At 47.7% G+C, this 25892-nt stretch overlaps 1 protein-coding gene across 1 annotated transcript in view; it reads left to right on the top strand.

Annotated features, from left to right (window-relative positions):
* The window catches only part of SWAP70 (switching B cell complex subunit SWAP70), a 67801-nt gene extending 44955 nt beyond the window's left edge, over positions 1–22846 (top strand). Inside the window, exons 4-12 of the mRNA XM_024558671.4 lie at positions 2425–2652; positions 4252–4398; positions 5515–5623; positions 7934–8115; positions 12388–12495; positions 13934–14100; positions 20043–20241; positions 21123–21219; positions 21533–22846. Coding sequence (XP_024414439.3) covers positions 2425–2652; positions 4252–4398; positions 5515–5623; positions 7934–8115; positions 12388–12495; positions 13934–14100; positions 20043–20241; positions 21123–21219; positions 21533–21639 — 1344 coding nt within the window. The 3' untranslated portion in view covers positions 21640–22846. The remainder of the gene's footprint in view (positions 1–2424; positions 2653–4251; positions 4399–5514; positions 5624–7933; positions 8116–12387; positions 12496–13933; positions 14101–20042; positions 20242–21122; positions 21220–21532) is intronic.
* The last annotated feature ends 3046 nt before the right edge of the window (positions 22847–25892 follow it).

Genomic DNA, 25892 nt, shown 5'->3' with positions numbered 1-25892 from the left:
GTTACAGACTTACTGTGTCTATGTTTTACTTTAGTGTTTGTCTAAATATTTTCATAATCTTTATGGACTGGAAATCATAGGTAAATTTAATTTTCCATTCTTCACTTTATGTTATTTCACAAATTCTTTCTTAAATATAATTTTAAATGGTGGAATAACATTCCACTCAGTGCAGAAGGGAAGTAACATCAATGGAGTACCTAGTATGCCAGGCATTGGTGCAAAATGTCCTATATTTGTTTCATTTTATCCCCATAATAGTTACATGGGATGAGTGGTGTTATGATTATTTCATCGATAAGGAAGTGGAAGCTTAGTTTAACATACTTCGGTTTAGCAAACACTAACTGAGCTCTACTACATTCTAGGTACCGGTTCTGGGCATTCAAAGACGAATGGAACATGGTCCCTCCTCTATGGAATTCAGAAATGGTGGGGAAGGAAATTAGTAAAGAGATCATTTCAATTCAGTGTGCTAAGCACAGCGACACAGAAGAACACCTGGCCTGGGTTAGGGTTGGTGAGAGCAGGTTCGCTAGAGCAGTGTGCTTCTCAAACTTTAATGTGCGCCTGGAAGTTCCTGGGGTCCTTGTTAAAAGGCGGGTTCTGATTTTGGGGTCTAGGGTGGGATCTACAGTGGGATCTGAGATACTTAATTTCTAATAGGCTTCCAAGTGCTGTTGCTGCTGGTCCACACACCTCACTTTGAGTAGGAATATCCTAGACGATGTAGGCCTTGAACAAGTACTAGTCAGCCAGGTACAGAAATGGGTAAAGGTATTCTAGACAGAGAGGCAGCATGGGGAAAGGCATGGAAGCATAAACAAGTGTGTTATGTGGGTAAACTACTTATAGTCTATGGCGAGAGCTGACAAACTGGCTTGATGGCTGAATCCAGCCCATGGTATGTTTTTGTATTGTCTGTGGACCAAGAACAGTTTTTACATTTTTAAAGGCTTGTTAAAAAACAAAAAAACAAAGATCATAAAATGGAGATGCAGAAAGCCTGAAGTATTCACTATCCAGTGCTTTATAGAACAAGCTTGGGACCCCCGACCGCCGCGCTGGTAGTATTGGTGGAGTGTGAAGTCTGCCAGGGGCACAGCGGGAGACGTGTTAGAGACTGCAGACAGGGGGATGGCCACAAGGGACACCGAGGAACTTAGCCTTTGTTCTTGGGACTCAGGGCAGGGTTTAAAGGTGGGGGTCACAGGCTCAGGTTTGTTTTGGAAAACACTCTGGCAGAGTATAGGTACAAGGGGGCAACACTGGAGGCCAGGGTACCAGCCGGGAGGCCTGACCAGAGGCAGCCGGGGTAGGAGGAGGCGGAGGTGAGAATTGTCTTGGGCAGATTTTCATTCGGTTTGACTGCAGCCTATAGGAAGATCAGCATTGTATTTCATGGCCCAGTACACGTAGGTATGTGCATACACAAAGCAAAACTTGTCACAAAACAGTATTTGTCTTTATTGTGGATAAACTCAAGTATTTTTCACTGCATTAAAGAAAGGGCTGGTCACTACCCACTACATTGATTTTGTATTTGTCATAATTTGCAGTTTGAAAAACACTGATCTAGGGAAGGAAAAACAGTAGGATTTTGTCACTGATTTGATATAGGGGACTGGGGACAAGGATTCTGCCATGGTGAATCGTATTGCTCCCAACCGAAATCAGTAGTAGAAAGGGCAGCCATTTGGAAGGCAGAGGTGATTCATTCACTTCTGGACATGTTGAGTTTGAGAGGGTTGTAAGACACCCGGCTTTTCAGAAAATAACAGCTATCAATTTCTCATTCAGTGTTACTACCTCAATGTTCTGTTTAACTGCTGTTATTTCAGTAGCAGTATTTTCTGCTCGAAGGTATGGGTTTCAGGCTTTAACCAGCTCTTCCAGCCCAAGCCAGGGGTTCGGCGTTGTTGACGACATTGTCGGTGTTCTACGGGGAGGGGCGGCGTGAGTTCCCAGTCTTTGGCTTGTATGAAACATTTGTGAATTGGGGAGTGGCTGGTGCATACGACTTTGAGATGCTTATGTAGGTGGGTGCTTGCATGTTAGCTCAGTAAGGTTAGTGTTCTGACGTACTTAAAATATTTATCCTGGAGAGTAATCAGATCACATTAATTGGTGTGCGTGTGGCAGTGCGTGAGTGCAGTTTGCTTTAGTCATGTCTGCAAATATACTGTTAGAGGGTTATCAGGTTTTGATGCCTTTACTTATTCGAGGTTAATATAAGACCAGTGGCATTTATCGAAACCCTTTTCCCTGAGGGTGTCATGATCTTTTAAATGTCCACTATGGGAACTGTAAAAGAATATTTTTTAAACTGACCTTTTATCAGTATAAGTAACATAGATACACAACTAAGTTGAAAAGTTATTTTTTTTACTAGGAAATAATACTTTTTAAATTCTTCACATATAGATTGAATACCTGCTTAAGAAACTGACAGAAGCTATGGGAGGAGGTTGGCAGCAAGAGCAATTCGAACATTATAAAATCAACTTTGATGACAGTAAAGACGGCCTTTCTGTGTGGGAGCTGATCGAGCTGATTGGAACCGGACAGTTTAGCAAAGGCATGGACCGGCAGACGGTGTCCATGGCGATCAATGAAGTCTTTAATGAGCTTATATTAGACGTGCTGAAGCAGGTAAGAGTCCTGTAACGCTGCGTTGCTTCTCACCTTCAGCATTTCACATGTTTGAAATAAAACATCTTCATCACAGAGATGAGTGTAAGTCCCTTACACTTTTACACAGATTTAGAGCAGGAATCAAATTTCTTATTTTCTCAGGCTTTCATTTTAAAGAATTATTGGTGCATTTCTGAAGTATGGTGAAGTTGCTCTTTGGAAAGAACTGTTGAAATGATCACATTTCCAGACTGTTTCTGAAGTACTTCCATGTTGGGTGCATCCATACTTACTGATCTGAAATACCCCCAGGGCACCTTGGTCAGAGGGAAAAGCAGGTTGCTGAACGGAGGTGTGTTGCCCTCCCTTTCGCGTGGTGCGAAGTGTATGTAGAGCTGTCAGGAAGGACGCTCGCCCAGATGCTGCGGTGATTGCCTCTGGGTTGTGGGACGCCTGCGAATTTTATTTCCTTCTTTATTCCTTTCTTATTACTGGACTTACTACTATATATGATTCCATACCAGAATCTGTGTATATGATTAGATATTATTATTTTGTTTATTTTTTAAAAGCCTGTTGAATTTTTTTATTATTGATTTGAGCGAGAGAGAGAAGGGGGAGAGAGAGGTTTGTTGTTCTTATGCATTCATTGGTTCTTTTTTAAAGATTTTATTTATTTTTAGAGAGGGGAAGGGAAGGAGAAAGGGAAAGAAACATCAGTGTGTGGTTGCCTCTCACATGCCCCCTACTGGGGACCTGGCCCACAACCCAGGCATGTGCCCTGACTGGGAATTGAACCGCTGACCCTTCAGTTCACAGGCCAGCACTCAATCCACTGAGCCACTCCAGCCAGGGGCATTGATGTTTTAATTTACTGAGAATTCCTGTTAAGGGGTGTGTGTGTGTGTGTGTGTGTGTGTTAAATGAACTAGACTGAATCGTATAATGAACTCCTATATACCCATCACCTGGTCCCAGTAACCACCAACACGTGGTGAATCCTACTCTACCTACTTTTGCTTCTCCAGTGTTATATTGAAACAAATCTCAGATATTTCAGTAAGTACTCCTAAAAGACAAGGAATTTTTAAAAAGCACAATGCACCCTGACCAGTGTAGCTCAGCTGGCTGGACATCGTTCCGCAAAGTGAAAGGATGCCGACTCGATTCCTGGTCACAGCACATGCCTGGATTGCAGGTTTGGTCCCCAGTCGGGGCGCTTACTGGAGGCACAGATCAATGTTTCTCTCCTCTCCCTCCCTTCCCTTTTCTCTAAAAATAAATGAGTAAAATCTTTTTTAAAAAACCCACAGTGCTATTACCATCAGGGGTTCTGAAGTCTACCATCTATGCAGCTTTGCAGGGAGGGGACATGTCTCTGTGTGTCTAAAATTCTGCATTGACTTGTCGGCGGGTGCTTGCATGAGTTTGGGAATAGTGTCCCTGACCTTCATAGATCCTCAGAGGATTCACGATCCACAAAGGGGAAGAACATCGATATTTATGTGCTCAGGACCATCTGTCAGAGAGTGGAGTAGGCAAGAATGTCAAGAAAGAATGATATCAGCTCTTACAAGTAAAAGAACAGGCATTTACTTCTGATTTAATCTCTCGTAGGGTTACATGTTGAAAAAGGGCCATAGACGGAAAAACTGGACTGAACGCTGGTTTGTACTAAAACCCAACATAATTTCTTATTATGTGAGCGAGGATCTGAAAGATAAGAAAGGAGACATTCTCTTGGATGAAAACTGCTGTGTGGAGGTAAGTCAACTGTTACCTCTTCCTGGTGCTGCCCCCTGCTGCTCAAGTAGTTTATCTTCCTTATACACCTCAGGGCCTTCAAATAATCTTAAAACGTACATTTCCAATATAATATAGGCATAAAGTCTCGATGCTTTCTGAACTAAAAAGTAAAGATACCTGACATAGTTGTTTTCCGATGTGAATTTGTTTTCTGTCTTATACTTGTGAACAAAATATAGGGATTAAATCTCATTTGTTTGTACATTTAAGGAATCACTTACTGAATAAAATGGAGTCGTAAAGAAGAAAAGAAAGCAAAAAATATTGAGTAATACAATATTTGAAATTATGAAAATACCAGAAAATCTGGGCCATTGAAATGAATAAAACTGAAGAAGGTGTGAGCATTGCCTTTGATATTTTGAGTGACTTTCAGGACATTTTTTCATAAACTGTTAATTCTGAAAAGAAGTGAAGTCCTTAAGATCATACATTTTTAGTATTTATATTACCAGGTCTGTATTTGTTGAAGAACATTTAAAATACCTAAGATCTTACTCGTAAACGATAACATATTTTGATGGATAAAATGGTCCAGATACATTAATATCCTAGAGTGTGCGGCGCCCACGAAGGGGTCTTCTTCAATTCAGCTAACCGTGGAGAATCACAGACACTATAGGCCATGCCAGTCTCCTAAGGATGTAGGTCAGGGACCCCAGCTCTCCAGCAACAGTGTCCCAGGTGCGAGGAGAGGAGGGCACATCTTAGGCAGGCGTGGGAATCGCCCTGGCTTAGCAGCCTCATAGCTCCTAGGCGTTAATGCTTGCAGTGACTCCACGGGTTCCTGTAAGGAATGTGCTCAGGTGTGAGGCGGGCGCTCAGGACCGCCCAGAGCGCGGCACCCCCACCGGGTGTTGATTGTTCTCCCAGGCTGGGCGTCCTGTCCTATCAGGGTCATTGTTCCAGAAAGTAATGTTGCCAAGGGGATAGAAGTAGTAAGTCAGTAATACGCATTTGTAGACATTTTTCATTCACATTGCATTCCAGCCAGATTTTTGTAAATAAGGTTGAATTTAATTTAAATATTGAATACTCAAACTCTTAAAGAACTAATTTTGCTTTCTGTTTAAGTCTTTGCCTGACAAAGATGGAAAGAAATGCCTTTTTCTCATAAAATGTTTCGATAAGACCTTTGAGATCAGTGCTTCAGATAAGAAGAAGAAACAGGAGTGGATTCAGGGTGAGTTAATTTTTATCATGATGTGACTTCGAGAGCTCTGACTTTGTGCTTTTGAGTCTCATTAAAGATACTGAGGTGTTCTTCCCTCATTGTCTATGGTTATTTCTGGGTGTAACGTGGTAGTTTAAAGAAAAACAAATGAAGAGGAGTTTCCAAATTTTTCATCAAATTTCATTTTTGTAATGAGCTTGTAGGAAAATTGTAAACTGGACATTTTGAGTTTTACTTACTGTTACTATTTGAAGAGTATGGAATTTCCCCTTTTAACAACCGAAGAATTTTAAAGTGTCCATCTCGAGTTTCGAGTAGTACATAAAACAGAAGAGGAATAACGGAATAGCTTTTGAATAACTTTTAAGATCTGTTATTTCTGCAAGAAATCATTCATTTCAAATAATTATCTCAAGAACGCACACTTGATTTAATAACTTTTAAACTAAAGTATTATTCCAAAATTAATAGAACGAGACATTATGTATTAGCTTTTATTTTTTAATCATGAGGTGATTCTGATTATGATATTCTTGGACATATTATGTTAACAGGATGGCCCGCCTTCCCCCCCACCCCCGCTCTTATGTTCCATCTGCCTGCGTGCACTGGCCCAAAGAAAGGCGTGAGCAGGAGTTTGCAGTATAGAAAGAAAAATAGTTTAATATTGAATTGACCAATATGGAGATGGGGAGCTAATGCTAAAAACTCGACTCCCCAGTGGCTTGTACTGTATTGTATCTTCTTTAACTGTATGTTAAAGATAACATAAGGCAAAATCACAAGACACAGTGGGATGGGGCCCTGGGGTCATGCTGGGAGCTGATTGGTCGGAGGTGTGGTAAGGGTTATAAATCATTTCTTCAGGCCCTGAGGAGATTTCTGAGGTCTGCTCAGGTGCCCCTCTGTCTGGTCTCATGGGAAAGTAGCCAGGGGGTCTCCACTTTAGGCCTCAGGAGCTGAAAGGTAATTTAGGTTGAGATGCCTGCCAGAGGTCCAGCCCTTGTGACCACTTGTCAGGTCCAGGCTGCTGTCTTCTGCTGCCTTGGGGGCGGCTGATTATCTGGGGAAAAGCCTAGGTCGTTGAGTAGTACATATAGAGAGACATGATTTCTAGAGTTAGGATTTAAAACTAAATTTAATCAACATCATAGGGACCCTTGGTTTCAGGTAAAAAAATATTATATTGAAAATTGTGGTCATTTTTGATGTGGTTTAAGAGTTTGAGGCAAGTGAAGCTAGCTTTGAATCATTCCTGAGTCACTCGGGTGGAGTTATAAATTCTGTAGCTGCTTTCTGCTTCTGCGCAATGGGAACAATAGTAGTACCTACTTGCCAGCTTTGTTTTGGGAGTAAATCGTGAAATAATGAAGATACACTTGCATATTCTACAATGCACATCATTGCAGAAGTGTCAGTGATGGACTGCAAACAACCTAACGTCCACCCACGGGGAGATGGCTGACTGAGCTGTGGTACACCCACACAGTGGGGCGCTGTGCTGTGCTTTGTGTGCTGGTGGGGAGCGCTCTCCGGGATAAATTAAGTGAGGAAAAAAGCGGGGCTCAGAAGAGTGTGTTATGTCACTGTGCCCAAAGAACGTGGGGATGTAGTATTGCATATACTTAAAATATCTCAGGAAAGCTGCACAAGAAACTGTTAGGGTTAGTTGCTACTGGAGAGGGGAACCTAGTGCTTAGGGATAGGAGTAGGAGAGACTTCCTCTTAGTCCTTTCATGCTTTTGAATGTGAACAATGGGGCGGTATTAGCTATTTAAAAAACGGAATTTATGTAATTGAAACAATCAGGAAAGAAATCAGATTTCATATAAAAATGAGATAATACACATAAAGGGCACACATATAGCAAGTATTCAATGAACGGTAGCTACTATTTTCACCTCCAGAAAAGAGGGTTTCAAAAGGCTTACTTATCAGGCGGACTAAACACAGCAGGTGGCAAATCAGGTATCAGAGCTTTGAATCTCAGCCCTGTCTGTGTCTTAATCTCATTTAGCCTTTTGAGAAGTGTGGAGAAGGGAGTTGAAAGTGTGGTTTTAATTCCTCAAATGTGTGTGGTATTCCCGAACCGAGTATCTAGTTACTTTGCAGTTTTGGAACTGGTAGCGACTGTAGAGGTCATCTCTCTCGCTTTAGAGATGAGGAACCCCACGCGGCAGGAGACTGCGTGCCTGGCTCAAGGTCCCACCGCAACTCTGCGGCAGAATCCGGAGCAACCTGCGTCTCCGCCTGCCTCCCGCTGTTAGGCTTACAAAGGATAAAGGGTATTTCCTGTTTTCTCTCCTCCACCTCTCCCAGCCATTCATTCTACTATCCACCTGTTGAAGCTGGGCAGCCCCCCACCACACAAAGAAGCCCGCCAGCGTCGGAAAGAGCTCCGGAAGAAGCTGTTGGCGGAGCAGGAGGAGCTGGAGCGGCAGATGAAGGAGCTGCAGGCCGCCAACGAAAACAAGCAGCAGGAGCTGGAGGCAGTGAGGAAGGTGGGAACAGCCCCGGGGCGGGGGAGGGCTCTGCACTGCAGGAGCCACAGCGGCCTCGCTTCCGACCTTAGGTTCCACCAAGACCGGCTTACTGCAACTTTCGGCAGATTTTTCAGTGTTGTCAGGAAGTGTATACACCACGTGAGACACCCTGGGTTTCCCAGCCCTGAAAGTATGAGAGTCTCAGGGCAGCAAGGACATGTCATTGATCAGAAAAGCATATTTATAAGAATGAGCATAGTTGAATTTTGTCAGAGAAAAGGAGAAATTTTATTCCCCTAAGGATGTCAGGGTCACTTTTGGTGACCCGGGCGGAGTCTGTTGCTTTCTGACTTCCGCCCCCCCTAACTCCCGTCTTCACTCCCATGGACCTTGCACGACCCTTAATGTAGAATTGTGGGTTTCACTTCCTATTTGGAGACAAAGATACAGGCTGGTTCAGCTTCTCCCATCTCAGGGCTAGGAGGTCAAGTACCACAGGCGGCACAGGGCAGCTGTGAACGTTCACGGGGAAACCTTGTTCCTTGGTTATATCACGGCTTTGGGGGTGGCGGCGAGTGCCCACCCGGTGTGTGGCCATGGTCTTCACCTGGGGCACCTCTGGGTGAGCCTGTCTGCCTGCATCCCTGAGCACAGGCTAACCGGGAGCTGGAAGACCCTTGTGTCCTGCTCTGCAGCACCTTTGCCCTGGGGCCTGGGGGCGGGACACACTGTTGTTACCCTCCAGTTGATGAGACCTGGTTCTTGTTTTCTTGAAGGAAAGATTTCAGTCAGGAGACAAAATGCAGTAAAACAAGAATGTTCGGGCTGCAGCAGAAGCACGGTCAGGACAGTGAAACAAGGAAGGAAGTGGCATGGAGGAAGCCACGGGAGAGCCCAGGCTGGGCTGCTTTCGCTCACTGGGAAGTCAGAGAAAGGGGTTTCTTGGAGACAGGTTCAGGGGGTTAGCCTGGGACAAGCTGCTACTGCCCGTAGGTCCCCTGTCTGCAAATCTGGCGGGGTCCCTTAGAGTTTGGGAGATGCGTGCCTGTGGGGGAGGAGGGAGAAGGCGAAGCGGGCCTGGGTCCTTTGTCGTGAGGGTTTTATCTTTCTTTTATAGGCAGGAATCTTAGGGGAGGTCTCTGGAGAGGATCACAATAGAGCATTTATCAGCTTTCCAGGTGTGTCCTTTCAGGGTCATGGTGTCCACTGATTGGTCGGTACCAGGGCCTGCCTCATTAGTCAGTGCGGCTGGTCCTGAGGCAACCGTGGTGTCGCTCCTCTGGTTTTGCTGCTTTTCGGGGCCTGGAGCTGAAACAACAGTGAGGCCGAGATGTTATCCTAGGCAGGGAAGGCCAGGGGGTCTAACACACAGGACCAGTGACTTGCTAGGAGAGGAAAGGTCACCCTGGGGGTGAGGTCCTTGTGTTCCTGGTTTTGCCCATTGCTAGGCACCCGGGCCTTCTGACCTGGTGACCTTCTGTACCTGGCCCAACCTGTGCCATGCTCGGGTCTAACTGCTGGCCGAGTCATAAGGCCCTGCATTCCTGGTGGGGTCCTCTGCAACCCACAGAGGTGCTACACTGCACGCTGACTTCCTCTGAGCAGACTCACAAAGAATTTTTTATACTTTCATGATCCTAAGATCATGAGGACACACAATCTTAGACACAGGTGTTCCTAACCAGCACGTCTGCTTTTGAACAGCAGCTCCTCTGGTCTTGCTGCTCCTCTTCCCAGATCGCTCCTGCGTCTTGCCTCTTTCTGCTGTAGTACGTTTTCTTTAAAAACTCCCTTCACAGGCTCAGGTGGGCATTGCAGCGTGTGATTGCTGCTTCCTCCATCCACTGTGCACAGAGCAGGAGGGGATATTATGGGAGTGGGGCCCTGTCCTTCCTTTACACTTGAAAAAAATGATGATTGGGTCATGCGTGCAAAGGAGAATATGAAACATGTGCGCGCAAATAAGGTGGCTCTTCGTGAAACTACTACCCAAGTCAAGGTAGAATATTGCCAGTATTTTAGCAGCTCCTATGTCTTCTCTTTCTTGTATAAAAAATGTACAAACAGCAAGTTTGTGGTTTAGGTATAGTTTTATGAGTTCTTATGCATGCCTAGATTCTTGTAACTACCACAGACAGACTCCAGGACGATTCCAGTGCCTCAAAGGATTTCCTCACACTGCTTCTTGTATTGAGACCCCCCTCACCGCAACCCTGGAAGCCACCAGTCTCTTCTGTTCCTATATTTGTGCCTTTTCCAAACTGTCATACAAATGAAATCATTCAGTAAGTGTGTTTTAGAGACTGGGTTCTTTCCCTTAGCATCATGCATTTGAGATGTATCCATCTGGTAACCTTTTAAATTCGTTTGGACCCAGGCTCCCAGCAGCATGTGTGTGCCCCGCTCTGCGTCACGTGGTGCATTCCTGAGCTGACGAGGCCTCGCTAGGCCCCTTAGATGGCTTCCCCACTACCTAGTTTTATAGAATTAAGCAATTGATTTGGGATTTGATGGGTAAATGGTGGAAATTATTACAGATCCCGTAATAATCTATCATTTTCTTTTTCTTATCAAGAAGTGAAATTCTCCAATTTTCCATTGAAGCGTTTTTAGAAAAATACTGCTCTGATGAATATTTTAATCACCTGGAATTAGGGTGCAGATTGTGAATTTTGTATGAGTTGCTAGGCCTTAGTTGATTCAGAAGAAGGAATAAGAAAAATCATGGTATTTTAAAAACAAATAAATAGATTTCTTTAAAGGGTATACCCAAATAACTTTTAAAAAGACTTTTTTTAGGGTACTTTTACAATAGAATTAAGATGGTACAGAGATTTCCCATATGCCTCCTGCCCCAAAACACACATAGCCTCCCCCATCCTCACTGTTCCCCGCCAGAGTGGTACTTCATGAGTCCAGACAGACACTCATGTTCACCCCAAAGTTAGTTTGTATTAGGGCTCACTCTTGGTGGTCTCCATTCTGTGGGTTTGGGTGAATGTACAATAGAATGACATAGATCTACCATTACAGTAAAAAATGATAAAACATTTTATCATTTTTAGAGCGAGGGGAGGGAGGAAAAAAGAGAGGGAGAGAAACACTGATGTGTGAGAGAAACCTTACTAAACCTTTGGTTTAGTTTGTTGGTCTCACAAAGCTCTGAGCCTCTCCTTATTCCTTACCACCCAAATCTCCGTTGTTTCCAAGAGTATCTTCAGGCTTGAACTCCTCACAATGTTTTAAATCTAGTTAGTTCTTTGGGAAGAGCTTCAGAGCCCGCCTTTCTCCCTGGGCAAACCACCTCTGTTTCAGTGCCCTGAAGTGGGGTGGAGTCTGGTCTTGCTTCTCGTGGAGTAAAACCCTGCTGCTGTACGAGCCTGTCACTAGGTGGTCACCTGTGGTCTCAGTTTGCTTCTCCTAGTGTGGAACCTCTGCCCTTATTCCAAGCGAGTTGGGACAAGTGTGATCATGTGTGTCATCCCTGAGGCAGAACCTCTACCCCATGAGTGGGGGCTGGTGGAGGAGGAGAGCCCCACACCTCGCAGCCATTCTTGCTTAGAATAGGGTTTTAGCAACATGGGGAGCTGGATGGATGCGAAATACTGGCCGCCAGCCCCTCCTGGGGAGATACTGAGGCCCTGGGCTGTGTGCTAAGGAGGGGGCTGCCCCCTGTTCTTGGTTCCATTGCCTTGGGGTGGAGCTTCCTCCTCACTGACATTGTGGGGAAAGAGAAGGGGCCGCACTGTGGCTCAGATGCCATAGGCTCTTGCTGTTAGTACTGAGATTTTCGTTGATTTTCTTTGGTCAATGTTCTCCGTATGCTGTGTGCCCTTAGGATAGTTCTCAGAGACTTGAAATGGTTGCTTTTGTGTTTAATTGTTTCACTGGGGAGAGGGTCTGTGCAGTTCCTCATGTCCGTCTTCTGGAAATGGAGTGCTGGTAAAAGTTTTAAGGAATAACACGTAAGATGATGAAACTGTGCAGGAAGAACTCAAGAAATAGATCTCACACCTCATGAATGCACCTGCAAGTGAACTCAGCTCAATGACTCAACTGCAGACTGTTGTTCATACTCATCAGTGGTCATTCATTTAATGAATTTGTTTTGTGTGTTGACTGGGAAAATTGTTGGAATGGAAGTCCGGCAGACCTGAGAGTTTTTATTCTGTATTTACTGAACATTAAGAGTGTTTGGATTTGTGCAAATATTTGTGTGGTCATTCTCTCTCCAATGCACTTCCACTCTAACACTTCCTGCTTTTCTGTGGGTGGGTTTTGATTGGGTAGAAACTGGAAGAAGCGGCATCTCGGGCAGCAGAAGAAGAGAAGAAACGCCTTCAGACTCAAGTGGAACTACAGGCCAGGTTCAGCACGGAGCTGGAGCGAGAGAAGCTTGTGAGTAGCCCTCGGCTGGGGAGAGCTGCCGCCTTCGCTCGAAGAGCCAGGCTGGAGGGGGGCTGGAGGCTGGAGCGAGACCATCTTGTCAGCTTGGCTCTGCTCCTAACTTGCAATGGGCCATTGAGAAAGTTAGGTGTTTATTAAAGTTTGTTTATTCATCCATTATCAGTTTATTGGGCACCTTCTATGTGCTGGTACCATGCCAGGGATGTAAAGGTAAAAGATGGAAACCTTGATCAAGACTCTGGAGCAGACCTGTACGGAGGAGGTGATGAGTGCTGAGGTTGGGGTGGCTGTGTGTCCTGGTTTGACTGGGACAGCCCCTGCCATCCTGGCACAATGACCAATAGCATCCCTTTGCCGCCTTTCCCTTCTCAAAGAGCCCCGGCTGGGAAAACAAATAGCTGTGGGAAAAGTACACAGGTTCCATGACAGGTTCATATCATGAGAACATAGAGACCCTGGGCTGCTGCTCTTGGCAGCTCTGATTCGTCTCAGAGGTTCCCATCCCAGCCCGCTGGTTATTGGGGCACAGGTCTTCTCACACTGAGCTCTGTGTCGGGGGGGTCTGAGCCCAGTGCCTGTTATGCAGACGCTGGTCACACTGCCTTTAGTAACCTCCTGTCGCTCAGAGCTGAGATGGAGGTACTTGAGTCGTGAGAGCAAAGTGCACAGAGGAAGGCGGGTGTGACACAGATAGAGGACAGCCACCCTCACAGCCAGAGGTCGGGGTTTGTTTGCTCTGCTCCTGCTCCACACCGACTCTGACTGTGAGGAGGGTGAAGTGAGCTAACACCAGGGAGACTGTTTGATGAACTGCAGGCCCCCAGGGTCGAGTGTGCACTGTTGTGTTTAGGACATTCTTGTCTTTTCATTGTTAAGGCAGAGACTCAGACTCTTAAATCCAGAACGGAGATACCATAAACTTGTTAGGACACTAAGTTAGCTGCTTGAATGGCACCCCCTCCCCCCCACCAGGGAGGAGGGAGGCGGAAGGAACGGGTGCTGGGCAGCCAGGTAAGTGCAGGAGTCTGCAAATCATCATTTCCTTCTCCCTGTGGCAGTTTTGATGCACGAAAGGTTCATTCCTTTTAGAGAAGACTGTGGTGGTCAAAAACTTGTAGCTTTTAAGAGAGAAAAGAATTTAAAGAGAAATTGTATGGGGAAACATTTTTTTCCCCATGAGTTGATTCTGAAGTGTGGAGAATGTAGCAGGGCAGGAAAACAGCACCGGGTTGTCGTTGTCCCTGGGCTCAGGGGTGTGGCCCTGGTGTTGGTACTGGGAGTGGTGTGCTGTTCCTCCATCTTTCCTTTGGGGACTGAAGGACAGGGTCCACCGGGGCTGCGGCAACCCCTCAGGCTGGGTGTGGAGTGGGAGGGTTTTCCTGAGGGTGAAGTCTACCTACATTTAAACATGACCCTTTTACACCATCAGATCAGACAGGAGATGGAAGAACAGGTTGCCCAAAAGTCCTCTGAACTGGAGCAGTATTTGCAGCGAGTTCGGGAGCTGGAAGACATGTACCTGAAGCTGCAGGAGGCTCTTGAGGATGAGAGACAGGCCCGGCAAGATGAAGAGACTGTGCGGAAGCTTCAGGCCAGGTGCCAGATCAGTTTGTGTGCTGTGCCTCTGGGAACAGTTTCCAGTAGTGGCAACACGGGGGCGGGGGCGGGGGTGCAGATTGGCTCTCTGCCAGAGGGAGAGACCGCGTGGCTGGGCTGCTGCGATGTTTATTCTCAGTCTGGGGCACAGGGAGAGCCTCGCTCTGGGGCTGAAGACTGCCCTGTATCTACTTTAGAGCAGTCCTTTGGGTCTGTTGGGTGATGCACCCCCAGTCATGGACCCAGGGTCAGCTCTGGTGACACCCTGGCTTTGGTGACATGTTCGGGACCAGAGGGGGCCCGTGGTGGGGAGACAGGCCCACTTCAGGCCACAGTTGCAGCCTCTTTGGGGGGATGAGAAGGAAATAAGCTGTTTCTATTTGGTCATTCAGGATTCGTGACATTCCTTAAATTATTATTATTTGAAATCTTAGTTTTAGAAGTTCCTAAAACCTAGATTTTTTTTTTCCTTAGAGCTTTTATTTTAACTAACTAATTAATCCTTCCTTCAAGCTTTAAAGGCTTACTGTCTATGATGGTCACGTTCCCGGACGGGAACTCTGGGTGCTTGGTCTCTGCAGCAGCAGGGGGGACGAGGCGGCCTGAAGGCCCCACAGGGAAACTCTGCAGCTTCTGACTTGCTTCCTCGTTTGCTTTCGTTAAGACGTCTTGCTGGCACTAAAAACGTCTACCCCAGTCGCGGCAGCTGGTCAGCGCAGGTGTACCACAGGCTTGGGGCTGCGACTCCCTGCTCTGGGGACAGGAGCGAGATGGCCCGGGGCGGGTTTTCCATGGCTGCCCTTCCACTGGTGGGGCGGCAGGGGAGCTTGTTAAATGTTTAGGCAGGAAGAGAAGGAAGGAGGTCTTCATTGTCTACTTCATCAAAATGATTTCAAAAATAAGCGGGTTTGGAAAATTTAAATTCTATTAAGGAAAAATGATCTTCTGAATAGAAATGTAAGTGCTCCGCTCATTGCCTGGTATTGATAGGTCCCCCAGGTGCCGTGGTGGAGACGGGTCTTGGGGCCACCACCCAGGTGCTCTTGGCAGTGAAGTTAGCACGAAATACATGGAATGAGAAGCTTTGTGTCCCATGTGACTTCACAGAGAGGCATTCCAAGGGACACAAGCTGGTTTCTAAGCCTCTTTATAATTTGTGGTGTGGGGGGGGTTTACAAATAGATTGCCCTCGTGCAGCGAATTCACAGGTGAGCTAGTAATAATAGCTAGTAATAACTGCAGCTATTCCCTGCAGTTTTGAGAGAGGTCGATTATAACACAGGAGAGAATTAGATCTCAAGGAAACCAAATACTTCTAGAAATTTATTAAAGTATTATTTTGGGGTTTTTTGAATGAGTGATCTTTTGAATAAGAGATAATTTTGGAGAATAAAACTTGTGGTTTTTCTCATCCACATCTCCTCCCTTTTCTTCATCACTCAATCCAAGCCCCAAGTCCTGTGTATTCCAGCTCGCGATTTTCTCTAATCCATCTGCTTCTCTCCGATTTCCCATACAAGTCACCATTGCCTTTCATCCACGCGACTGCACGGTTCCTTCCCAGTCTCTTCTCGCCAGGGTTCTGTCCAATCCCTTTTCCTAGCTGCAGTCAAATGATCGCTCCTGAGATATACTCTCCATGTCTGTGGGGAGAATCCAGTGAAGTGGATATGAGACCAGGTTAGCATTCTAAAGGCTGAGGTCAAGGACATCATCCATAACTAGAGCAAAAAGTTAGACATAGGGAAATACAAGGGTAAAAGTAAGAGACATGGAGGGCCATTTCATGAGGTCCAGTCTTGCCCATGAAAAAATATATACATTTATTAAAAAAAAAAAAAACCTGTGGTTTTTCACTAGTGGTAAATATCAGAATCACCTGTAAATCTTCTAAAAAATACACATGTAGGGCCTGTCCCACATTGACTGAATCAAGATATCTGTGGGTAGAATCCAGGCGTGAGTGTTGTTATTTTAAAAACTGGCTAATTGTTTTGTACCCTCTGATTTAAGTATACAGCAAAATGGTTTCAACCTTTTGAATGCAAATGTAGCTATTACATGTGTGCCAATTTGCACCAATAAGCTGAAATTATTGCACAAAAGTTAACTTATTCTTGGTGTGCAAAGGCCACTTTATAATTTTACTATTCTAAATTATTTTTCTTTCAACTTAGTTTTTGGAACTTGACACGGATAAACTGACGCCCTCTGGTGGTCATTTTTAAGTGCCGCCAAGTCCCTCTCCTGAAGTCCCAGAAGGCTGGGCCTGGTTCAGTGGCTCGTTTTGTCAGATCAGCAAAAGGGGCTTTCTCCTTGCTACCACTCCCAGAATAGGCCTTCTGGGTAGAAAAATCAAGAGAAGTCTTCATGGGGTTGGGATAGAAACATTTAAGTCTGGCACTAATTAAGTGAGGCAAATCTTAATGTCAAGGGCTTTTTAGTCATCCTCCTGGTCCTTTCTTTCAGCAATAGCGTGTCATTCCTGGAATATGTAGCATCTCGTTCTTCCAAAGGGCGACCCTTTCTCTGCCAGTGTCTTAAGCTTCCCTAGAGATACTTTATAGAATAAATTGTTTAAATACAAGAACTTTGACCTGAGCCCTCTGGGTCTTGTCATTCTTTTAACATTAAAATTGAAGTGTGGTTTTTTGATGTGTAATCTTGAAGGCTCTCCAGCCTCTTCTGAATGGGCACTCAGAAAAACTGCCCATTTGACATTGGGACAACCAATTATTGGAAAGTTTTTTTTTTAAATGTTTATATTTATTGATTGATTTGAGAGAGAGAGAGAGATCAATTTGTTATTCCACTTATTTATGTAGTCATTGATTGATTCTTGTATGTGCCCTGACTGGGGATCAAACCCACAACCTTGGCTTATTAGGACGATGCTCCAACCAGCTGAGCCACATGTCCAGAGCCTGGAAAGTTCGTGAGACTGAGCTATCATCTGTCCCGGTATAACTTCCACCCACTACATTTTTGGATCTGTAAGGCCTGTTGCTTGCTTTAGTCTCAGCGGCAGGTGCAGCGCCTGGCACCCTGGCAGGCGCCCAAGGGATAGTTTGTGAATGAGTAAATGGATCCCAGTTCTGCTCACTGGGGCCACGTAGAACAACAGTCTTTCTTCCACGCGATGGTACTTTTCATGAATTTGAAGGCAGTTAGGAAGCAACCTCTGGGTTGAGGCCTGGGTTTGATTCCCAGCTACTTTCTAACTGTAATTTTATTTTAAAACATTTTTTAAAAAATTTACTTATTTATTTTTTAGAGAGAGGAAGAGAGAAACCCTGATTTGTTTTTCCACTTGTTGATGCATTGGTTGGTTGATTCTCGTATGTGCCCTGACGGGTCAGACTTCAGCCTTGTTGTATGTGGACGACACTCTAACCAACTGAGCTATCTGGTCAGGGCCTGTGTAATTTTAGAAAAGCTATTTAATTGTGTTGAGCCTTCAGTTCCTTATCTATAAACTAAGGGTCACTGCCAGCCTTGCGGGGTTGTTGGGAAGACGAAGCACGGGAAGGGCTCGGTGTGAGGCCTGGCATCCGCAGGAGTCACTCAGTGTTGGCTTCTGCTCCTACATCTCATCTGCAGATGAGGGAGACAGATAATATGGAGAATGTGGAGATAAGCATTTGTAAAGCTGCTGACAGGCTGGGTGGTGGTTTTAAAGCAAGAGGATCGTTTAAAATATCAACAGAACAAGTACAGGATTCAGGAGACCTGGCTGATAGCAATTCATTTGAGAAGATTTGGGGTTTTATTGCCTTGTGTTGTGATTGCCAAAAGCCTCACATACTCCCAGGCAGCCTTAGTGAATGTGGAGGATCCAGAGCAGATGAGGTGATAGTGACTCTGTAATGAAAAGAGCTGCTACCTAGCACTTTCTACACCATAGGCCCTGACCTAAGTACCTTACACGCATTATCACATTTAATGCAGCAGCAAACCTTTGATGGTGGATGTGGTTTCTATAACTTGTGTAAATGAGGAAACAGGCCCAGAGAGGTTAATATTTTGGTTAGGGACTTGTTTGCAAACCGTAGAAACCAACCTGGTTTAGCCAAAGTAGTAAAATAATTTTTTGGAAGGCTCTTGAGTAGTTTACCAGTTCTGCAGAAAAGCAGGTGGCCTGGCTTGGAACTCGGCCTGGAATGCAGGCAGGAACCCAGGGAGGCAGAGCCACCTGCACCACAGCCCAAACCAGGCCACGGCAGGAGCCGTCGGGATGCCACTGATGCCAGCATCCGCACCGTGTGTTGGTCATTGTTCCTGCCGTCACTGGATAGTGGATATTGCCGCCACCAGCAAGATAGATTCTCCACTGTCTGCTCCTTTGGGTCAGATGCTTCAGGGTCAAAGATCCAGGAGGGGCGCCTGTGAGCCAAGCCCCACTCGGCTTTCACTTTGTCCTAGCTGCCAAGGGGCAGGAGGGCAGCTGTCTGGCTGTGGCTTCTGTATGGGGGATGGGCCCTGCTTTCCATCAAGACACCTGCTGTGCCGGATTCTCTGGACATATGAAGGGGCTTCAGACACTGGGCAGCCTAAGCACTGCAAGTGCCCCCCACCCCCATACTTTCACACCAGGATGAAGACACGGGGCGCTTCCAGTCATGTTCACTGTTGTATCCCCAGTGCCTAGGAAAGACCCTGGTGGGGGGTGGGTAATAGACCCAGGCTGAGCGTGCGAATGAACTCTGCGCTGGTCAGACCAGTGCGTTGGCGGCGGCGTGTTCAGGTGTGGACATCTAAGGAGGGTACAGATTTGTGGAACTGGGATGATAGTAGATGGGAGAGCTCCTCGTAGCAGAGGAAGAACTTTCTAAGGACTGAGGCTGCCGTGAATGAACTGGCCCGGTTTGTGGAGCGGCGGGCGGCCTGTCACACAGTGTTCGAGCAGAGTGGACTAACCCCCTGGCAGGATGTCACAGAGGAGTTTTCACAGTGCGTCTGGGGACTGGGTGAAGGGGTTGCGGTGGTCAGATAGGGGTTGTGCATTCTGCTGCTTTTCTCCCTCTGCTGTTGGTGTAGAAGGGCAGGCCCGCTCGGGTAGCAGGAGCTGGCCTGCTCTGTGGCCTGTTACTGAGTGTCAGGCCACTCGGGATGCGTCCGGTGCTGGGCTGGTGTCTAAGCACACTGCCTGTACTTTAGGTACAGGTTTGGGCTGTATGTTCGTTTAGTTTATTTAAATACCTGTATGTCTGGAAATTCCCAGATGGGTAGCCTGTTACTGTAACGTTTTGGAGTCGTGCAGACCTGGGTTGAGCCCCTTGCTACCTGTGCAGTGTGAATTTCGATTGCTTCTTCTGTAACGTAGAAAGAATGCCTTGTTCCAGGGGTTCACGATGATGAAGGTAAAGTGCTTGGCATGTAGTCATTGTTCAGTAAATGGTGTCTATTATTATTCTGCCTCTTGTTAGCTCCTCCTTCCCTCACCTTTATTAGTTTAGTTATCAGCCATTCGTTTGTCATAGGTTTTACTAGATGAGATGGAAAATGTTTGAATGTTGTAGTAACCGGGCAGATTTCAGAACTTGGCCCTACCACCTGCCAGGCGATTGACCTGTACGCACTTAACCTTGGAGCCTCAGTGTCTTCATCACTAAAATGTGGGTAATAATAGTACTTAAGCTTATTGTAAGGATTAATTAGAAAATAACCTTAACTCTTGGCCCAGTTCATGGCACATTATAAGCCCTCCTTAAATACCATTTTTTTTTTTCAAAAATGGGTGAAACAGAGTTTGGAGCAGGACACGTGGGTCACATTTCCAGTCCGGTGAACGTGGGCCTCTCTGGCTGCTGGCCTGCTCCCAGTCGAATGAGAGAGGTGGCTTAGGTGACCTCAAATATTCTCAGGTCTGAAGTGCCCCCCTCGCGTTCTGGGTCGGGTGTGGTGACCCAGGCGCATTTGATCCTGACCTCCGCACGCTGCAGGTTGCTGGAGGAAGAGTCTTCCAAGAGGGCTGAACTGGAGAAGTGGCACCTGGAGCAGCAGCAGACCATCCAGATGACCGAAGCGGAGAAGCAGGAGCTGGAGAACCAGCGCGTTATGAAGGAGCAGGCCCTTCAGGAAGCCATGGCACAGCTGGAACAGCTGGAGTTGGAGCGCAAGCAAGCGCTCGAGCAGTATGAGGTAGACTTGCCCCTGCAAACACGTGCATTTGAATTTTAAAAACAAATTTAAAAAAAATAGAACGCTTGTGTAACTGTCAAAAGCCGTAGTAAGAATTTTTTATGGGCAGTGAGGTGTATCCGAGTCCAGTGCGGAGACAGAAGCCACACAGCAATTCAAACAGGGGAAATGTAACATGAACAGGGTTAACTGTGGAGCGGGGAAGACGACTTTAATTAAGGACACGGGAATGGCAGGTGCGGGCAGCAGCCACCGCCTCTAGGACTGAGGCAGAGCACTGGGAAGGACACGGGTGGGCCAGGGTCCCCGTAAAACCAGCGCTGTGACCCAGACCTCCCTGCGGAGGGCTCAGCTGTGGCCCACTGGCTGGCAGAACTCATCGGGTGGCCGCTTATGGGGACCTGGCCATCGCTGCTCACAGGGCGGTGCCATGGAAACTCACTGCGGTGGGCACCTCGGGTGTCCCACAAGCCAGGGGAACTGCAGAGAGGAGCAGGGGCCCTTGGAAATAAAGGCCTTCCTCCCTCAGTGTCCCAGTAGCGCCCCCTACTGACAGAGCCTGACCGGCGCCAGCCGGCGAGAAAGAATTACCCCGGCCTCACAAGCAGACAGTGAAAGGGGGATTGGGAGCCCGAGGAGGCCGCGCTAACGGGCACGCGGGATTTTATATTCACTGGTAATTAGTGTGGACTAGGTTCTCTGTGTGGCCTCAGGCAGGTTATTAACTGCTCTGAATCCTGGTTCCCACACCTGTAAGAAGGGAGCGGTAGAGTTCCTGCTGCTCACGGTGGCTGTGCCACATAGTGAGTGTCCGCTCATCGTTTTCTGGCTCTTAAACCACCCGTGTGTTTCGCATGACTCAACATCTCCTTTCGGTTCAGGGAGTTAAAAAGAAGCTGGAGATGGCCACCAGTAAGACGAAGAGCTGGAAGGACAAAGTGGCCCAGCACGAAGGCCTGATCCGCCTGATAGAACCAGGTGAGGCGCTCCTCGCAGCCATCGCGCATTTATCCGGCTATTTTTCTGTTCTGTTGTGTGTCGTTGAATCACGCAAAGAAACTTCTTCGGCCCCGATACGCAGAAGCCAGGCGTTGAGGGTAAATTTCTCTTGCCGTTCCTGCCCCCGACAGACAAGAAGGGCCTGGCAGTCCCTCTGTGTAGTTTGGGGGACGCTGGTGGACGGTCCTCAGGGAGAAACAAGGAGGGAAATTCCTGTTTCGTCTGTGGGAAAACGATAGTGTCAGTCGAAGAACGTAGTACGTCCTGTGGTTGCAGCGTGTTTGTCTTTCAGGTTCCAAAAACCCTCACCTGATCACCAACTGGGGGCCGGCGGCCTTCACGCAGGCGGAGCTGCAGGAGAGAGAGAAGAGCTGGAAGGGGAAGAAGGGCACAGAGTGACCGCCGGCGGCCGCCGCAGCCGTGGCCGGGTCCGAGCGTGGCCGGAGAGCTCGATGCGAAAGACGGAAGGACCTGGCTTTGCTGCTTCTGACTCTTCTTCCTTCGCCTGCTGTCGGGTCCCTGCCCAGAGGAGGCCCTGTTTATCTCCCCGCGAATACGGGCCTACTGGAAAGGAAAAAACGTCGACATCGGCGTGCTCTTACTAGACTCTTTCTGTGAGAACTTCAGCTTCTGGAAATCCCTCGGCGGCCCTCAGAGCCCGCGGGGCCGTGGGCCGCGTGCTCGGGGAAGAGCCTCCGGGACTGGGGGGCTCAGGCGTTCCTGTCGCAGCCCGTTTCCTTCTCTGGGTGCCTGTTTCGAAACCGGTCCGGCCAGTCTGCGCGCCGCCGCGTGACCGTGGCTGCTCCGCGAGAGAAGCACTAGCTGCACGGGGACCCGCCTCGGCTCGGCGGTCGCACGGAAGCGGTCGTGCGGAAGAGGTTCGTCGTTGGCGCAGCGTTGCCGTTTCACGTCCGGCGGAGAGCCTTTCTCAGCGCGCGGCTGAAACGGACGCAGCGAGTCCCCCGCCGAGCGCCGTCGGCAGGTTCCCCGGCCTTGCGCCAGGTGGCGTAGAGCCGAGCCCATCCTGCTCTACAGGCAGAGTCGTGAAGCAGTTGAGTTTCTGCAGCATCTCTTCAACGTTGTAACAAAGCAGTGTCAGCCGAGGACACGCCGTATTTATGAATCAAAGCGCATGCATAGATGAACTAAGTAAATCCCGTTTGGAATGACCGTCTGATACTAACCGAATTCCTCCTAAGGTTTAAAATGGTTCAGCTGCCGAAGTGCTGGCAGACCCCATGGTGTTACTCCTGTAGTTACTGTACAGAATATCTCAGGAGTGTGTGTGTGCTTGTCATAATCAGGCCTTTTACTTAATAAACAGGAATATGATCATTTATATGAATTATATATGAAAAAATTTTTAAATGTATTTTTGTCATTTGCTATGTTGAGAGGGAACAAAATATTTATAATTTTCAAACATTCTTACCTAAATATTATGCAGTGTAATATGCTGAACTTTCTTAATTTTTTGCTAATTTTCTAAGATATATTAAAAATGTTTTGTATTTTTTTTAATGCACTCAGTAAGAAAATTAAAAAAACAAAAACCCAGAACAACATACATTTAAAACTGTCTGGTTTAATAAAATTACAGGGTAAATTTGTGTGTGTGTATGTGTGTATGTTTATCTGATGAGCTGGACGCGGTTTGGGGATACTTCCTGAAAACACTGGGTTTGGCGCTTGGACCCCCACGGCCATGCCTGCGTGAATGGGCGAGGGCCTCGTGTTTGGTGTCTGAGTCACTGATGTGGGAAGCCGTGGCCCCTGTGTCAGCTCACAGACGGGAACTCACGAGATGATTTCTCCCCCTTGTTGCTGCTTCCTCCAAACCCTCTTACTCCTGCTTTCCCGAGTTCATTGTGTGCCTTTCAGTTTTTCTTTCAGTTTTACCAGAGTAAACAGTGTGGTTTTTTGTTCTGGTTTTACATGGTCACCAAAATTAAAATGCCCCTTGTGGACCAAGGAGGCCTCTCCATGTAGCTTGACTGTGTCTCCGAACGCTGAGCTTTCCCTTTTCTCGAGGGTGTGGAGGGAGAGAACCCACCGGAAAGTCTGGAAGGTGTTTTCCCAGACTTGTTTCTCTGTTGCAACTGTTCTCGCCCAGGCACGATTTTGCCTCCAGGGGGGCGTTTGGCAATGTCTGGAGACATTCTTGGTTGTCACCCTTGGTTGTCAGGGGGTGTTACTGACATCTGGTGGGTCGAGGCCAGTGATGCTGCCCAATGTCCCACAAGTCACAGGACTGCGCCGGTCTGAGAAGCCCTCAGCGCCAAGGCTGAGAAAGCCTGCTCCACAGAAAGGCTGGGTCTGTTGTCCAGGACACACCAGGCTCTTGGGGGCAGGCCTTCCCTTGCAGGGTTGTCCCACCTTTTGGTGTCTGGGCCATGCTGGAAGATGAGTTGTCTTGGGCCACACATTAAGTACATTGCGACACATAATCACAAAAAAGTCTCATAATGTTTTAAGTGAATTTACGATGTTGTGTTGGGCCGAATTCCTAGCCGTCCTGAGCCGCACGTGGCCTGCGGGTCGCAAGTTGGACACCCCTGCGGTGCATCCCAGGGATTGGCCTCTTTGGTGTGAATGGGGCGCACCTGGAAGGGAGGGAGGCGGGCTGCCCTGCGAGGCGGCAGAGAGAGGTGGGCAGGAGCTTCCGCACAGGTGGGGGGGGGTTGTGCCTCAGAAACTGTAAATGCCTTTGCAACACAGATGGAAGGGGGTTGCTTTGGATCTGTCTGAAGGGCTGAGAAGCGGGTTGCTGAGGAGAGAAGTGTGAAAGCCGCCTGTGACCCTGATTTCCTTCCACAAGTGGCTAAATGCAGGGAGGGTTTGTCAGAGCCATTCAGCAGCTGGTGAGGGACATGTTCACATTTCCTGCCTAGCTGGTGATGGACCTCATAGGGCGCCTGTGCCCCTCGTGCCTCAGGGAGTGCCAGTGAGGCACAGTGGCCCTTGGGGAGTGAGGATCAGGTTCGTTATGGCCAGGCCCTATGGAGGCTGAGAGGGGGGTGCTCATGCAGGACAAGGCTACCAGTTCTTCGGTGCTCAGAGCTTATTGAAAAAATCAGTCGGGAATAGTTTAAAGAATATGTTTCTTTCCTCTCCGCCTCTACTTCCTTTATATACTCATTTGAAGACCTGTAAAAGTTACCCCTCAACTCTGGGAAGCTTTCTGGTGTTACCTACTAAAGTCAATGACAACAGCTACCTATGTCCAGGCTCCACCCCCCGGCTAAAGAGCCTGGTGTCCACCGAAGACCCTGCAAGGAGGTTCACAGCCACTTCGCTTAGGATGGCCCCAGCCCAGGAGCTGTTCGAGGGCCCGCCAGCAGGGAACAGATCAATGGGTTGTGGTGTAGTCAGACAGGGTGCTACACTGCAACTGAAGTGATGTATCCCTGAGAGATGCAACAACCTGGATGAATCTCACAGACGTTATGTTGAGCGAAGACGCCAAACAGGGAACATACTGAATGATTTCATTCTTCTTAACTTCCAGAACTGGCACAGCTGATCTGTGCATTTTGAGGTCAGAATTGTGGTTACCCAGGGGTGTGCTGGGGGGAGTTGGGGGGGTGTTAACTGGAAAAGGGCACAAGTGAACCTTCTGGGAAGCTGGAAATGGGTCGTGGTTATACAAGTAAGATGTATCAACTTTACACTCAGGATTTGTACAGTTTACTGTTTATAACAGTAGTGGCTCTAGAATGCCACAGCTGGCTGGTCCCTAGCTGGCAGAGAAGGACCCGGATGGGACGAATCAGATCCACACTGGAACTCCTGGCCTTTTTTAGGGTGAAGTCCATCACCCCACCTGCCTCCTTGCTGATCCTTAAAATGCATTAGGATGCCAAACATTCTTATCTCAGTGCTTCTATTCCCCCATCACCCAGCTATCCGCATGTCTGCGCTCTAATCCCATGCTCAGCTTCTGTTGACCTTTCTAAGGTGGCCGAGTCTCTGGCCCTGGGTCGTGGGTAGATTCCAGTGGACACTAAGGTCTGGCTTCAGATTCCTTTTCCGCCCCCACCGCATAGACTCAGCACAGTGCTTCTTAGGGTTGGGTGCCCACAGGAATGAAGGCCTTCCTCCCTGGCTATGTCCACCTCCTCAACAGCAGGCCACAGGCCCTGCTAAAAACCCGGGACGTGAGGAGTGGGGAGAGGGAAGCTTTGTTTAGCAAACCCCCTTCCGTTCAATCCCCAGCCCAGTAGCCCCCGCTTCTGAATACCTCATTTCCTGTCCTGTGTCACCCTGCCTTTCTCCACAGCCAGTACTTCCTGCTTTGACCAGCAGCAGCCCCCACTGGGTCTCTGAGAGCAGGTCTCCCTGGGCCCCTCCTCTGTTCTCATGGTCTCTGCCCCTTTTGCGGGGTCAGCTAGGACCATCCTGGGCTAGCTCCCCTGAGAAGACACACTGCCTGCCCACAGACTGATCTGTGGGTGCCAGCACTGCTTCGGAAGCCCAGGCCCCGTCCCCTTCTCTCATGCAGCATCTCTGCCCAGTGCTGCCCACTGGGCTCTCTGTTCCCATCTTCAGGGCATTTGTTTGCAAGGAACGCACAGGCCATTCAAGAAAGGCGTCTGGGTGAAGGTTTCATCCCCGAGTCCCGAGGCCCCGCACTCCTCACGGCAATAAGATGG

The sequence above is a fragment of the Desmodus rotundus genome, chromosome 5 (assembly GCF_022682495.2).
Source record: "Desmodus rotundus isolate HL8 chromosome 5, HLdesRot8A.1, whole genome shotgun sequence".
Taxonomy (NCBI): Eukaryota; Metazoa; Chordata; class Mammalia; order Chiroptera; family Phyllostomidae; genus Desmodus; species Desmodus rotundus.
The sequence above is the reverse complement of the archived record's forward strand: the minus strand, read 5'-3'. Positions and strand labels throughout refer to the sequence as shown.